This window comes from Amblyraja radiata, chromosome 19 (assembly GCF_010909765.2).
Source record: "Amblyraja radiata isolate CabotCenter1 chromosome 19, sAmbRad1.1.pri, whole genome shotgun sequence".
NCBI lineage: Eukaryota > Metazoa > Chordata > Chondrichthyes > Rajiformes > Rajidae > Amblyraja > Amblyraja radiata.
In genome coordinates this window covers 30,155,459-30,172,244 of record NC_045974.1, presented here as the reverse complement: position 1 = coordinate 30,172,244, position 16,786 = coordinate 30,155,459, and the positions used below count along the sequence as shown (strand labels likewise).

General features: G+C 40.9%; 1 protein-coding gene across 1 annotated transcript in view; it reads right to left on the bottom strand.

The window, feature by feature from the left end:
• Nucleotides 1-8,193: 8,193 nt before the first annotated feature.
• The window catches only part of myrfl (myelin regulatory factor like), a 55,640-nt gene continuing 47,047 nt past the window's right edge, over nt 8,194-16,786 (bottom strand). The window contains exons 22-26 of the mRNA XM_033038384.1: nt 15,986-16,073; nt 13,709-13,783; nt 11,717-11,825; nt 9,183-9,257; nt 8,194-8,657 (exon numbers count right to left, since the gene is read on the bottom strand). Coding sequence (XP_032894275.1) covers nt 8,571-8,657; nt 9,183-9,257; nt 11,717-11,825; nt 13,709-13,783; nt 15,986-16,073 — 434 coding nt within the window. The 3' untranslated portion in view covers nt 8,194-8,570. The remainder of the gene's footprint in view (nt 8,658-9,182; nt 9,258-11,716; nt 11,826-13,708; nt 13,784-15,985; nt 16,074-16,786) is intronic.

Sequence of the window (16,786 nt, the reverse complement as noted above, 5' to 3'; positions counted from 1 at the left end):
AAATAGTAAAATGTTGCTGGTGTAGAAAGAATAGGAGCGTTGGACCAATTGGATAATTCCACATATTTACTTCATTCAACACAGTTTATTTCTCAGGAAACATATCCTCCATTATTACTGCTGAACACACTATACTGAAGATGCAATGTGTGGGACTGTACTCATAATTACAGTCGCATTGATGTTCATGCCAGTGATTTTTGACGCTGGAGTATAATTCATTCATGCTATTTCAAAGCACAATCTCCAAGCCAAGAAACAATTTAGGATTTACAATTGGCTTTACATTTTTAACTTTCTTCTCCCATCGTTTCTGTCCATATCCTCACCTGGGCCTGCAACGGCACACTGCTATGATAACACAATGAATTTGGAAATAAATTGCATATTAATTTAGTTTAGTTTAGAGATACTGCGCAGAAACAGGCCCTTCAGCCCACCAAGTCCGCACAGACCAGACACTGACTGCCCTACACATACTAGGGACAATTTAACATTTTTAATGTACCAAGCCAACTCACCTACAAACATGTACGTCTTTGGAGCGTGGGGGGAAACCGAACATCTTGAAGAAAACCCATGCAGCTCATGAGCAGAATGTACAAACTCCGTACAGACAAGCACCCATAGTCAGGATCGCTATCCGCTTGTTTTTTTTCGAATTAGTTCGAACCATAAGTAAACAAACAAATGCTGAAAAATTGGAGCTATTTCTGGGCTCCAATCCATCCAAACATCTGATACTGCAAATTTCCGTCATCTGCTTCACCATCGTAGGCCTGCTTTGTGGCAACCATTAACGCAAGCAGAATGACAGCTGTGAGATTAAAGGATAATTACTGTTATGGCCTATTCCTAAAGTGATTCAAATTGCTGGGCCCAACTACCATTTTATCTAAAATTGTAAACTGCGTTTGACCTTCAGATTATCCGATTATTTTCCTTGGCAACCACATTTTAAATTGTGGAGTGCAGCAGGCTGGGATCAATACCGAGTGAAAGGGACATTAAATTCAGTTACATTTCGAAACACATATGTGAGGCAGGGAATATGTCAGCGACATCTTTTCCTCATCAAATATAATTATATATTATTAGGAATTCTGCATAATGTCTCTTCACAAAACATGTGACAAGACCTATGAAAGACATAACTCTAGATTTACCAGCATTAGTGAGAATAGTGCACTGTTGCCTGCGGCAAGCTTATGTTAAGTGAGTCTTTTAAATTTTAACTTAGTGGGCAATTAAGGTTGATTAGAATTAACTGTTATTTAAAGGGTCATTTCAAATGAGAGTTTCCTAGTTAAACTACAGTAAAGGCAAGATTTGGTAATCCTGAAGATTGTTATTGAGTTGAGGCTGCACTGTGGCGCAGCGGTAGAGTTGCTGCCTTACAACGCCAGAGTCCCGGATTTGATTTTGACCTCTGGTGCTGTCTTTAGAGTTTGTACTTTCTCCCTGTGACCATGCGGGTTTTCTCCAGGTGCTCTGGTTTCCTCCTACACTCCAAAGGCATTCAGGTGTGTACTGTTTCAGGTCAAGATCCTTCTTCAGACTGGCCGACCTGAAGCATCACCTATCCATGTTCTCCTGAGATGCTGCCTGACCCGTTGAGTTACTCCAGCACTTTGTGTCTTATTTTCCCCAAATGAAGCACTGTGTGACAGAAACATCTTAGAGTTTTAGTTACATTTACAAGCAAAACTTCTAATTTAATTAAACATTTAGTTTAATTATACAGCTCCCTGGAAAATCATTAATTTGAATTTATCTGGGAACATTGCAAGTGTGTTAATTATTTTCTTTAATTATGATTGCAAAGGTTTTTAAATTATAGTCTTAAATTATCATGCAACAGAAGTTAGTAAGGTATTGATTCAGGAATTAAGATGTTCCAAACAGATGCCCTAAAAAACAACACCGTTTTAAAAAAATGTGTAAATGGGTTTAAGAGGTAACTAGGTAAATACAAAACAGAAAAAGAAATAATAGGATTGTGGATTAAAGAGTGATATGGACCCAAGACACTCAAAGAGCAGCTCTGGTGGATTGGGCAACTGGGCCTGTTTCTACAGTATACCATGTGTTCACATTTTGCATTTCAGAATATCATAAAAGTTAAAGCATTGAGCCAAGTAACAATACTTATGACTGCATGTTGATGTAGGAGCAATCACCCAAAACATACCAAAAGACATTCTTAAAATGTATTACACAACAAGCCAGTACTAGAGTAACTCAGCAGGTCAGGCAGCATCCTTGGAAACTATGGAAAGGTGACATTTCGCATCGGGACTCTTCTTCAGTCATGTATTGACAAATGAAAATGAGTGCTAGAAATAAATGATTTCAAAAGAGAAATGGAATGGGGAAAATAATTTGCAGGATGACAGGGAAGACCGAACGAATGAGATTGACTGGATTGTTGCACTCACTGGCCTGAATAACCTCCATTTGTGTCATGACTCCGAGAACAGGAAAGAGGTAATGCTAACATGACCAAAAAATGCCATCGAGAAATGAATTCCTTTCCCGGCACTGAGCATGAATCGTAAAGACTACAAAATAGAAATTAACCAATTAAGAGGCCATGAAGGTTTGGTATGTGTGTGAGAGCTTGTTCGCAAGACCAGAAATTAAGAAGTGATGATCTGGCCTATCTAAGTAATACATTTATTCCATGTGTTAAACAAGCCAAGTGAGCTGGTTGATATCAGAGTGAATCTTGTCCAAACACATGTCACTTGAATTTTCAATTCAGTTTAAGAACTTTTAATATATTTTTTTTAAATTAAAAGGCTGCCTAAAGTTTGCTTTTTCATATGTTCGATCATTATGAAAACACAAACTTTCTATATATCCATTAGACTTTAGACTTTACTTTAGACTTTGCATGGAAACAGGGCCTTCGGCCCATTGAGTCCACGCTGACCAGCGATCACCCCATACACTATCACTATCCTACACACCAAGGACAATTTACAATTTTACTGAAGCCAATTGACCTACAAACCTGTACATCATTTGAAGTGTGGAAGGAAATCAGAGCACCCAGAGAAACCCCACACAGTCTCAGAGAGAACATACAAACTCCGTACAAGCAGCACCCGTGGTCAGGATCAAACACAGGTCCCTGGCGCTGTAAGGCAGCAACTCTACCGCTGATCAACTGCGCCGCCCTAGATAGATACTCTCATGTCTAACTATTTCACTTTGTTGGGGCAGTTTTGTACCAAGAAATTATGCTTTTCTATGTAACCTACTAAAATGCAGCTGAGGAATTTATACAGGCACAGAAGTGCTGCATCTACTGTATATATAAGCATATTTATTATCCTAACACAGTTATGTTAACTGCGGGGATATTTACTAAAACAGGTCATATACCAAGGGACAAATTATAAAGCTGCACTTGCAATTCAGAGCTAAGAATATGAATTTAAATCTTGAATGAATGGCAGTAATGTCTCAGTTTCAGAATCCATCTAAATGTGTGGATAACCACTGTTGAGACTGATTTATATAAACTGTAAAGTGAAGCCATAGTTAAGACTGATGAAAAGTATTGTTAATGAACTTTTAATTTGTCATAGATATTGAATATGAAACATAAATTCTATGTTGTTTTCTTAAAATATGTGGAGACAATTGGTGAACGAGCTCTCGAGTAGGATTATTCAAAAGATGCATCTTGCAATTGATCCGGAATATATTATATTCTCTGTCGTTGGCTGCAGATAATTTCTTACACTTCTATTTATTATTTTTGTTTAGCCCTTTAGAGTGGAGACATTTCAACATCTCAAGTAGTCTTGGATAACTTTTAAGAATTGGGTTGCATGATATCCTGAGATCTCGTCATTTGAACTACTAATTCCAATATATTGTGTTTGATAATGTTCCCGACTTCTGCATGAACATAGAACAGTACAGCACAAGAACAGGCCCTTCAGCCCACAATGTCTGTGCCGAACATGTTGCCAAGCCCAACCCTTATCTGCCTGCACATAATCCATATCCCTCCATATCCATATGCCTATCCAAAAGTCTTTTAAATGCCACTAATGTATCTGCTCAAACCAACTTCCCCAGCACTCACTTGTGTTAAAATAACATGCCCCGCACATCTCCTTTAAACTTTGCCCCTCCCACCTTAAGCATATGTCCTCTCATATTTGATTTTTTTTCATCCTGGGAAAAAGATTCTAACTGTCCACCCTATCTTTGCCTCCCGTAACATTATAAACTTCTATCAGGTCTCCCCGCAATCTCCGGTGTTCCAAAAAAATCTGTCCAACCCCTCCATGTAGACAATACCCTCCAATTCAGGCAACATTCTAGTAAACCTTCTCTGCACCCTTTCCAAAGCCTCCACACCCTTCCTGTAATGAGGCGACCAGAACTGCACACATTATTCCAAATGTGGCCTTTCCAATAGACTTATAAAGCTGCATCATGACTTTCTGACTCTTATACTGAAAGTCCCAACCTATGAAAGCAAGCATATCATATGGCTTCTTTACCACTCTATCGGCTTGCATTGCCACTTTCAGGGAGTTATGAACTTGGACCCAAGGTTCCTCTGCAAATCTGTACTATTAAGGATGATGCCATTAATTGTATTAATTACATCAACCCCTTACACTTGACCTCCCAGAGTACTTGCTCAAATTAAACTCCATCTGCCATATCTCTGCCCATTTCTGTAGTTGATCCATATCCCACTGTATACATTGACAGCTTTCCTCATGGTCCACGACGCAAGCAATCTTGGTGTCATCTGCAAACTTACTAACCAACCCGTCAATATTTACGTCTAAGTAATTTATATACAGTATATCATAAGCAACAGAGGTTCCAGCATGGATCCCTGCGAAAATCCACTGGTTACAAACCTCCAGCTTGAATATGGTCTTTCTACCGCAATCGTCTCATCTATCAATAATTCTGTTTCAAATCCATATGACCAAATCACCGTTAATCCTGTGCATTTTAAATTTCTCAATTAACCTACCATGGGAGACTTTATTAAATGCCTTCGTAAAATCCATGTAGACAACATGCATTGCCCTACCCAAATTGATCACCTTCGTCACCTCCTCAAGAAACTCGATCAAGTTAGTAGGACATGACGTGCCGTGTACAAAGCCATGCTGAATGTCCCTTATTATCCCATTTCTTCCAAATGGGAGTAAATGCTATCCTGAATAATCCTCTCCAATAGTTTCCCTACCACTGACATGAGGCTCGCAGGCCCAATGTCCATTCAGCTCAACTAATCCATGCCGACCAAGGTGCCCCAACTAAGCTAATTGCATTTGCTTGCATTTGGTCCATGTCTCTAAAAATGTTCCTATCCACGTTGTGGGGGTGTGCAGGCGGAGGGGTGTGTTGGGGGGGGGGGGGGGGGGTTGTATGTGGGGGGTGGGTGTGTGTGGGTAGGGGGGCTGGGGGGTGGGAGGGGTGTGTGTGTGGGGGGGGGCGTGAGCTCAGAGAAAAGACCGGGGAAGAGCCATGGGGGAGAGGGGGGCATCACGGTGGAGGGGGAGGAGCCAGCGAGGGGGACCAGAGGGGTAGTGGCTGGAATTGGCGGTGTGATGGAGACTCACAGCGGGCGCTGGTTGCTGGTCGTTCTCCTTCACCGGGATCAGAGTCTCCGCTTTCCATTTGGCGACATCCGTGACATCTCCAACTCCAGGCTGGGCTGGGTCTCCGACTCCGGGCAGGGCTGGGTGAACTGGCAAAAATTCGTAGCGCTATCCCGAACCATTTTTGCGCAAATAGAAAGACCGCCAAACCGGAAGATAACAAGATCAGAGTTATAGTTATGTATAGATTTGGAAAGTTGCATGGATAAGATAGGTTGGAGGGATATGGGCCAAACACAGGCAAATGGGGCTAGTTTAGATGGGACGTCTTGATCAGCATGTGTGGAACACTTGTTCATATCCTTCTGACAGGCCAGTCCATCATGGGATTTACAGGATTTGCTGGCATCATCAAGGACCCACACCACCCTGCCCAAGCTCTCATTACACTCCTGCCATCCGAGAGAATATGGCAGGTGGCACAATGGCATAGTGGTAGCACCAGAGAGCCAGGTTCAAAGCCTAAATCTCTAAAGACTGAAAACTGTAGCAGCCAGGTTTAAGAACAGATTTCTCCCAACAACCATCTAGCTATTGAACACCACGAACTACAGCTAAACTCCAAACTGCTTTGATTAAATTGGAACTTCAGGCTTTGTTTTCTTTTTGCACTATATTGTTTTTGTTTTTTTAATTTGATTGAATTTATTTTCTTTTGGTTTGTTAATGATATTATCTATTGAGTATTGTGTTTACAAACCTGTTGTGCGGCTGCAAGTAAGAATTTAACAGATCTGTATTTGGTACACATGACAATAAAACACTTCACTTGATTGAATTCTACACAGGTAGTGATTTAACCCACTAAGATACTATTTTTGTTTCTTCACAGAATCAAAGGTTCATTATGATTTATGTCCGTCCACAATTTTCTCTTTTATAGAACTATCTTCTGCCCTCTAGAGGATCGATAATACATGATCAACAGTTCTGCACAATGGATTAATGAATAGTCTCTGCAGAATATTTCACTATAATAACACGAAGAAATAGGAGCAGAAACAACCTACAGAACCTTTAGAATGCTCCACTATTCATACCTGAACTTGGCATCACCTTCACGTTCCTGCATATTGTCTATATCCCTCAACTTCTCCAAATATCTACCGCAGCCTTGGCATTGTGTCATAAATGTTTCCAATTATTTTGTAAAAGATTTAATATCTGTCAGCTCCTAATTCACTTCTGGGCCATGGCTCGCCATTAGGGGATTTGATGTGTCTTCTGTGAAGATACACAAAATAATAACTTAATTTCTCTAATATTCGCTTATTCTCCATTATAATTACATTATACCTTCTCCTTTTCTTCCCAAGGGACTAACCATAATTCTTGCTATTCTTTTCCTCCGTACATACCTATAAACCATTTTTGGAGCCTATGTTTATGCTTCTTGCTAGATTACTCTAATTTCCTACATATCTTCTATCAACATCTGGATCCTCCATTACTGAAATCTTAAATGTTCCAATCTGCAGGCAAACTGTTCATTCTGTCAATATTTTAAGCCTTTTCCTTTGAGCTAACCATGTCTTTAAATCCTCTTGCTTCTCACATCTGAATGCTTGCCCTGTAGCATTCCTGTGCTTTTTACAGACATATACCTGTATTTACTATAAACCATGCATCAATTAATTGAATGTTAGTTGCAGCTAAACTCAATTTGTTTAATGTAGTCTCTGCTCATAATAGAATATTAATTCATTGTACCTTCACATCTTTATTTATTTAGATTATTTGAATGATTTGCAAGGCAACAGGGAAAGTATGTGGGGCCAATTGGATACGTCTTTCAGGTACAATGGTCCATCGATTCTGTTTATAGCCATGGAGAGATAGTGCATGGACACAGGCCCTTCAGCCCACAGAGCAAATGCTGACTATCAACCATCCATTTCCTCACTGATCTGACCTTGACCGTTTTATTCTCCCAACATTCCCACCAACTCCTCGCTGGGTTATACCTCTCACTTACAGACTACCCACAATTGTGTAGTGGCCAATTAACCTCCCAAGACCCATGCATCTTTGCAATGTGGGAGGAAACAAGAGCACCTGGGGGAACCCGACACAGTCAGAGGGAGACAGAACTCAAGTCAGGATTGAACCTAGATCACTATTGTTCTGAGGCAGTAACTCTATTAACTGCACCCTGCAAACCCACATTGCTCAAGGTGGAGAGTATAACATTAAAACAGTGCTCCAAAGGCAGTCAATTAGGATTATAGAACTCTAGTTTCACTTGTTAATCTTTATATTCAATATATTTCATGATCCCTTTATCTTTATTACTCACGTTTTCCCCACGTACTATTTTAATAAGATGGCCCAGAGCAACAATTTCCTTTGTCCATCATTCATTACTCCCACCACAAATGCTCTTACTTTGATTAGATCTGTATTCTGAATTGTACCATCTTCCTATCTGTTATACATGGTCATCACTTTGCAAGACGTCAACATCTCTCTCACACAGAAGCAAGCAAACAAGACAGAGAATAAGACATTTGCAATCTTATCACATTTAATTTGTGTTTGGGGTACGATATAGACTATGGCAACTTAAAATAGTATTCAGAGTCCAAGAGTGAATAACCCTTGTAGAAATTTTAACATTAATCTATAAACCTTGGTAGAAAAAAAATTAAATACATTTACAATTATGGTTGTTCAACAATTCATTTAAAATACAAATAATGGTCTTGCGAACAATACACTGTTTTGCAAAATCTTTTCTGCAATAATTTGATATTAGTTTTGTACCTCAGGAAACTAGTCATAAACTGGCCTGTAACAAGAGTACCTAAGATTAAAAAGGTGGATTAACACTTGAACATATTGATGAAACTACAAAGTGTATGAAACACAGATCACAGAAATGTCCAAGTTCAATGCACATGTGATTTTGATTGTACTAAATTAGTTACACTGTCGATAAAAATAAAAGTAAAAATCTGTAAAATATATCCCAGCAAAATTCTGATTTGTTCCACAATCTGCCAGATCCTGTAAAATGAAGAATATTCAATAATTAAACAAGTAAAATGATATCTCAGATGCATACTTTATGTTTTGAACATGTGCTGCAGTATAGAATGCATGATGATTGTATGTTGTACAAACAGTAGAAACAAGGAACTGCAGATGCTGGTTTACTGAGAAAAGACACAAAATGCTGGAGTAACTCAGCAGGTCAGGTAACATCGCAGGAGAAGTCAGTTAGGTGATGTTTCAGACTGATTGTAGGGGTTCTGGGGGAAATAAAGCTAGAAAGGAGGAGGGGCAGGACAAAACATGGCAGGTCATTGATGAACACAGGTCAGAGGGGAGGGGGGTTGAACAAAGGCCAGAGCTGAACACAAGTTGTGAGACAAAAGGATTAGTGAGTTGCAAATTGTGAAGCTAGAGGATTGATGAGGTGCAAATTGTTTAGGAATGTAGATGAAGGGGAAGGAGAGGGGATAGGATAGGTGCAGTGGGTGTACTTTGTAGAGGTTACCTATATCATACACTGAATGCAAATGGACTTACTGGTGCAGCAACACGGAAGTGGTATCTGCTTTTGTGCAGATGTGCTACAGGCAAGGTCCAGAAGTGTTGATAACCCTGCAGGAAGATTTATAAATTCAATGAAGCACTGTATATTAAAGGTATGAAATAATCCTGAAAATCTTAACCTTAAAAATACTGCACAATCTCAACATTTTGCAAAGTAAGTCACTAACTGCTGCAGTCAGTACATTGGTATTTCTAGATATTGGTTTCCAAGGCTTGTGCACAATAGATTTTTTAGGTAAACATTAATAAACACTAATTGGGCTGTTGTGCCAAATATTTCCTTTGTCCTTTGCATAATCACACTCAACAATGTGGAGGCCCTGTGATGTTGTTACTAAAGGGGCTGCCCCTTAAGGCCACCAGTTGAGAGGCAATTTCCAGTGCACTACCAATACTGGTTTAACGTTCTATGAACAAGTAGATACAGGGAAAAAAATTATGCCTACTCTATAAATTTTAAAACACATCAGTATTAACATTTTAAAAATAACTTAATAAGTGGCACGTGACAAATTTATATTCAATTGATTAAATATATTTTAAAAACTAATATCTGCAATGGGTGTAAAATGTTCAGTGGGCCTTCAATTTATAATACTTAGCCCTGAAAGCTCATTTCTCACTGATCATATTATAGGGTTTACACTGAGTTTTGCAACAAAGGTAATAGCCCTGTCCCACGGTACGAGTTCATTCCAAGAGCTCTCCAGAGTCTGCCCTGATTCGAACTCGGAGATTTACGGTAATGGCCACTCGTCGGTGCTCGGGGCTCTCGTGGACATTTTTCAACATGTTGAAAAATCTTCACGAGTCTTCCCGTGCTTACCTGCCGTTAGCGAGTCTTCCTGAATACCTGCCGTTAGCGTTACGGGCCGCTAAGAGACGTCCCCGAGCTCCGACGTACCCGCTACGTTCATTCTCCGTGCTTACCATGAGTTTGATTTTTTTTTTAAACTCGGGAGAGCTCTTGGAATGAACTCGTACCGTGGGACAGGGCTTTAATACTCTGCTCTCAGGCAAATAACTCAGAAAAAGACACAAAGTGCTGGAGAAACAGTAGATGATGTCGGGGGAGGTGTATGTGAACTTCTGTTTCACCTAGAAGGATTGCTGGGGTCCCTGGATGGATTCAAGGGAGGGTTATAGGAATAGGTGTTACATCTCCTTTTAGTTTTGTTTATTGCCACGTGTACCGAGGCACAGTGACTAACCAGTCAGCAGAAAGACAAAACATGATTACAATCAATCCATTTACAGTGTATAGATATATGATTAGGGAATAACATTCAAGGTAAAGCCAGCAAAGTCTAATCCAGGATAGTCTGAGGGTCACCAAAGAAGTAAATAGTAGTTCAGCACTGCTCTCTGGTTGTGGTAGGATGCGATTGCAGGCGAATGGAAAGGAATGGTTTGGGTGGAAAGGGATGTGTGAACCAAGGAGTTGCGGAGGGAGTGGTCGCCGTGGAACGTGGAAGGGGGTGGGGATGGGATGATATGGGACCACAATGAAGGTTTAGAAATTGTCAGAGAAAATGTGTTGGATGCAGAGGCTAAGATGAAAGGTAAGGACCAGGGAAACCTATCCATGATCTCCAGAGATGCTGCCTGGCGTTGTAGAGTTACTCCAGCACTTTGTGTCCTTTTTGAAATAAAATCTCTTCTTGATCCAAGCACAATCCTAGTGCAGCATTCATTCCCTGCATCAGACGGGAACAGAACGTGGGAAATTAATCCACTGGACAATTTTTCAGCAGTGCTGCCCAATTGGAAAAATATAATCATGGCCCCAAATGACAAGCATTGGGCCAAGCAACACTAAGATACGCTGGGCAGAGGCTGCCATGACCTTCTCAGCAGAAGGCAAAAGTAACAAATAAGCTAGATGAGGAGATGGATGGAGCACCAGTTGCCAAAGCATCAAATGGCAAACAATTTCTACCAGCGATCCTGTGAGAACTAGTTTCATTCATGAAGTTGTCACGATAAATGTTCCAGCTAAATGTGGACCCCACAGGTCAGGGAGTGTCCTATAGAGGCAACTCATTAGTGGTGGGTAAATGCACGACATAACTCACTGCCGTGTGAGTGGAGTTCAATGGAGAAGCAAAGAGCTGCAGATGTTAGAATCAAGTATAGAACTCAAAGAGCTGGAGAAACTCAGCAGGTCAGGCAGCATCTCTGGTGGACATGCATAGGTGATGTTTTGGGCTGGGAACCTTCAGACTGAATTTTTGAGGGTGAGTACAGGCAGATGAGAGTGTTAGTAAAGGGGAACAGATTAGCTCTCTGTTCAAGGAAGAACCAGAGGGCCACCATTACCATCCTGGTGGGGGAATGGAGGTATAAAGGAAGTGGAGTTCAAATTTGCTCTGAGCTTCTATATTAACAATAGGTTGGCAGTCACACCAGTCTATTATCGGCAAGTTCATTTCCTAAGCACAGATAGATTTGACATTTAAACATGTACTCTGCAAGATATTGTATGAGGCATCAAAACGGAAAATTACCTGTGTCATTTCTGGCCAAGCGTCATTTTTAGTTGTGATCCTTACAGAGTTCCTGCAGGTTCTGCCAATGTGCATCGTACATTTGTAAACAAGCAAGGGTGCTGTGGTGCTGTGAAGAATAACTGATTAAAATGTCATTGTAACATGACAAATAAGCTTGAGGAAATAGTTCCAACTGAAACAGAATGATTAAAGTAGGAGAAAGTTCTGTTCAAAAAAATAATTCAAATTGCCAAGGGCAAAGCATAAAGATGAAAATATATTGGAGAGCATCTGCAAGTCAATGATTGGCTTGACTTTGTGTGTGAACATTTTGCTCCTTCCAGGGAAATCTTGTTGAGGTTTTAGTTCTTTCAGTGTTTTCATGCTCTAAATGAAACTAAAATGGTGCACAGCTCATACCTGGCACGGTAATCACGAGAGCACTTAATTTACAGAGTTATGCCTCTGTCCCACTTGCGCCCCACCCAAGGTTTCCGTGAGGTTCCTGGAGGTTTTGGTCACTCTCCCTAATGGTCGAAAGTGGTTTCCGCGTAGTCGAGGCTTCTTCTATGTTCCTGCGATTATTTCAACAAAACCAAAACCGGCCTCGACTAAAAGTAGGTTGCCGTTTGGTCTAAGCCAGTGGAGTGGGGTTGCTATTTACTTACAGGCAGTCGAAAGCAATCTCCTTCGCTGACCCGCCATTTTGATTGGCTCATTGGAGTTTTCAGCAAAGATCCTGTAGGATCTTTGGTTTTCAGGACCTAGAAGATCCGCCGGAAGGTAAAATACCCGCTAACTTTATTAAACTTCTTAAAACTGTCTCCACTGCTTCTCCCCCTCCTTCTCTCCCATTCTCTGTCCCCTTCTCTGTCCCCTTCTCTCTCCCCTTCTCTCTCCCCTTCTCTGTCCTTCTCTCCCTCCCTCCCGCGCTCTCTAAAGGACTTACCGTGCTCTGTGGCAGCCGTTTACCTTACTCTTCATCGCGCAGACAGCGCTTCTCCGCTGTCCCTGGCCCCCACCTTCGCTATGTATGTGTGTGTGTGTGTGTGTGTGTGTGTGTGTGTGTGTGTGTGTGTGTGTGTGTGTGTGTGTGTGTGTGTGTGTGTGTGTGTGTGTGGTCGGTAGCAAAGATCATGTAGGATCTTTGGTCAGTAGATGCAGCTCACGCTTCGGTCGAGGCTTTCCAGGCAAGTGACCAAAACCTCTGGCCACTCATGGAAACCTTGGGTGGGGGGCAAGGTCACCAGAGGTTTCCGTTCGGGTTTCCTAAGTGGGACAGGGGCATTACATTAATCCAAGACCACATTTGATACATATGGGTGTTTGTACCAAGATAGAATGAATGTCTGGTTGGAAGAAATATCATTCGCATTCTGCACATATCATTGCATTCTTTGCCTCTCCTATCAACAACTACAAGCATTAATAAGAAAGCCGATATTAATGCCCTGACAGTTAAAGCACGGCAGGCACGATGGAGTCTTGTGAATCCTGGAACTATACTTCTGATGCACAAAGAATGCTTGCAAAAAAAAGTGACCCTTGCTCTTCTTCCTTAGACATCTAATACCTTTATAGTCAGATCTGCAAACTGACAATGCCACACGACTTACTCACCTACAATTAAAATTAACCCAAAGTGCCACTGATGTCATGACTTCTGAAACTTAATTATATCCTTGTTAGCCTTTCATTGGTACCTCAACAATGGTCTATGAGGAAAGGCATTTAATATATCAAGCCAATGATTGTTTGTTTGAATTGCTCAATAAAATCCAGTCACTTACATTTCAGGAAGCTCTTTTGGATAATGCAAAGCCTATTATGTAAAATCCATGGTCAATCAAAATTGATGCATGTATAATAAATGCAAAAAACGCTGCAGAAATACTCAATAGGACAGGCAGCAATAGTGGAGAGAGAAAGAATTAACACCAGGTTGATTTTGGTGCCTATAGGCCTACGAGTGTGCAATGTATTAAGAGAAGGAAAAAAAGACGTACTCACTTTATTTCTAATGTAATCCTCATATCTACAGGAGTGTATTTGTTGATTGGGATTACGTAATTGTAGTTACCATTCCTGAAAAATAAATGAAGAAAAGCAGCACTTGAATTTTGGCAAACAAATCTCTCATTAATGACTGAAGGCACAAAAGGCAATTGCACTTCATATTCCATGGATATTCTGTAGGGTATTCTGTTATTATTGGAACAATAACATTTGAGTTAATAAGAATAGGACTGATCGACTGGGTAATGAAGAACATGCTGTTGTACAAAGAGATGACAATTTGGTTCTTGCGATGTAACAATTCAGAAGACATAGGAGCAAAATTAGGCCCATCCAGCCCATCGAGTCTGCTCCACCTTTCAATCATGGCTGATCTATCTTTCCCTCTCAACACCATTCTCCTGCCTTCTCCCTGACACACTTCCTAATCAATAACTTATCAATCTCCGCTTTAAAAATATCCAATGACTTGGCCTCCACCACAGTCTGAGACAATAAATTCTACAGATTAACCCCCCTCTGGCTAAAGAAATGCCTCCTCATCTCTATTCTAAAGGTTCGATCTCGACAACATTCCCCAAAGCCCTACCTTTCACTGTGTAGGTCCTGCCAATGTTAAACTTCCCAAATTGCAACATTTCATATTTCTCTGTATTAAATTCCATCAACTATTCCTCAGCCAACCTGGCCAATCGATCAAAATCCTGCCACAATTTTTCACAATTTATATGCAAAACCACCCACTTTTGTATCATCAGCAAACTTGCTAATCTTGCCATGTATGTTGTCATCCAAATCATTGATGTAGATGACAAACAGTAACGGGCCCAACACCGAGCCCTGAGGCACACCACTAGTCACAGGCCTCCAGTCCGAGAAGCAACTCTTCACCATCACCCTCTGCTTCCTTCCATGAAACCAAATTTCTATCCATTCAGCTATCTCTCCTTGGATCCCATGCGATCTAACCTTCCAGAACGGCCTACCTTGCGGAACCTTGTCGAATGATTTGGTGAAGTCATAGAAGCATAGAAAATAGGTGCAGGAGGAGAACATTCGGCCCTTCGAGCCAGCACCGCCATTCATTGTGAACGTGGCTGATCGTCCCCAATCAATAACCCGTGCCTGCCTTCTCCCCATATCCCTTGATTCCACTCACCCCTTGAGCTCTATCTAACTCTCTCTTAAATCCATCCAGTGACTGCCCTCTGTGGCAGGGAATTCCACAAATTCACAACTCTGTGGGTGAAAACGTTTTTTGGCCTCCCCTTTATTCTAAGACTGTGGCTCCTGGATCTGGACTCGCTCAACATTGGGAACATTTTTCCTGCATCTAGCTTGTCCAGTCCTTGTATAATTTTATATGTTTCTATAAGATCTCCCCCTCATCCTTCTAAACTCCAGTGAATACAAGCCTAGTCTTTTCAATCTTTCCTCATATGGCAGTCCCGCCATCCCAGGGATCAATCTCATGAACCTACGCTGCACTGCCTCAATCACAAGGATGTCCTTCCTCAAATTAGGAGACCAAAACTGTACACAATACTCCAGATGTGGTCTTACCAGAGCCGCCTATACAACTGCAGAAGAACCTCTTTAATCCGATACTGAAATCCTCTTGTTATGAAGGCCAACATTCCATTAGCTTTCTTCACTGCCTGCTGTACCTGCACACCAACTTTCAGTGACCGGTGTACAAGGATGCTCAGGTCTCGCTGCATCTCCCCCTTACCTAACCTAACCCCATTGAGATAATAATCTGCCCCCTTGTTTTGGCCACCAAAGTGGAAAACCTCACATTTATCTATATTATACTGCATATGCCACGCATCTGCCCACTCACTCAACCTGTCCAGGTCACCCTGCAACCTCCGAACATCCTCTTCACAGTTCACACTGCCACCCAGCTTTGTGTCATTTATATAACATCTACAGCTCTACAAATCTTTAAAATGAAATCTACAAAACTTTAAAATGAAAACAAATAATGAACAGAATCTATCAAAAGGGTGAATGCAAGAGGAAAATACAGGGACTCTGTAGATTGGATGATTTGATCATTCAGAGCTGTCAGAAAGCATTGTAACCCCCCCCCCCCCCCCCCCCCCCCCCCCCCCCCCCACCACATGCATTCCTTTAAAGTTTTCAAACCTGAAACAGTTAAGATAGACTTTGCAGTAAAATATTCAAATAGAAACACATTAGGACACTCAGTACTGCTTTTTGTGCAAGTACATTCAGTTTCATGAATAAAGCTTTAAGGGAACTAACCCACAGTGAACTCCTTTTGCACAGAACTGCTGGTCAATAACTTGTTGGCTTTCCATAACCTGTATTGATTTAACAGATGTATCAACCCCTGTTAATATCAAAAACAATTCAAAGTCATTACAAGTTTAAGCAGTACATAACTTGATCTCAACTCAAACTTATCATTTTCAGCACAAGTACATGCCATCAAACTATCCAATATTACTGCACATTTATGTCGGTGATATCATTGAATCATACGTGAACATTTTAACAAGGGCTTAATATAAACAGTGTAAATACCAACAGAAATTTGTCCAGGTACAATATTACAATTAAAGAATGACACTGATATTTTACTTTTAAAAAAGTGAGGATTTTCTACTTAAAAAGTGTGAAAACTGTTTTTCTATCATTGACTTCACTCTGCAGGGAAGCACTTGCCCCTGTCATTTTTACTTTCAATTTTGGGAAGGTATTTTTTTAATAATTACACATCTGGTGAAAATTTAGTTTTAAGGCTTGATGGTATAATCCCTGCAGCAATGTATGAAACTCAATGGTGCTATGAATGCAGATATATTCTCTGTTTAATATTAAATTGGTAGCTTTGTATGACATCTATTAGCCAAAGTATATTTCAGACATAATTTTAAAACAACATAGTCTCTCTGCCCTCTCTCCCATCTCTACCCTCTCTCTCCTCTCTCTCTGTCCTCTCTGTGTCTCTGCCCTCTCTCTCTACCCCCCCCCCTCTATCTCTAGCCGCGCCTGCGCAGTTGGGGGTTATGCGTGAGTGGATATGGTGGGGGATGGGGTAAA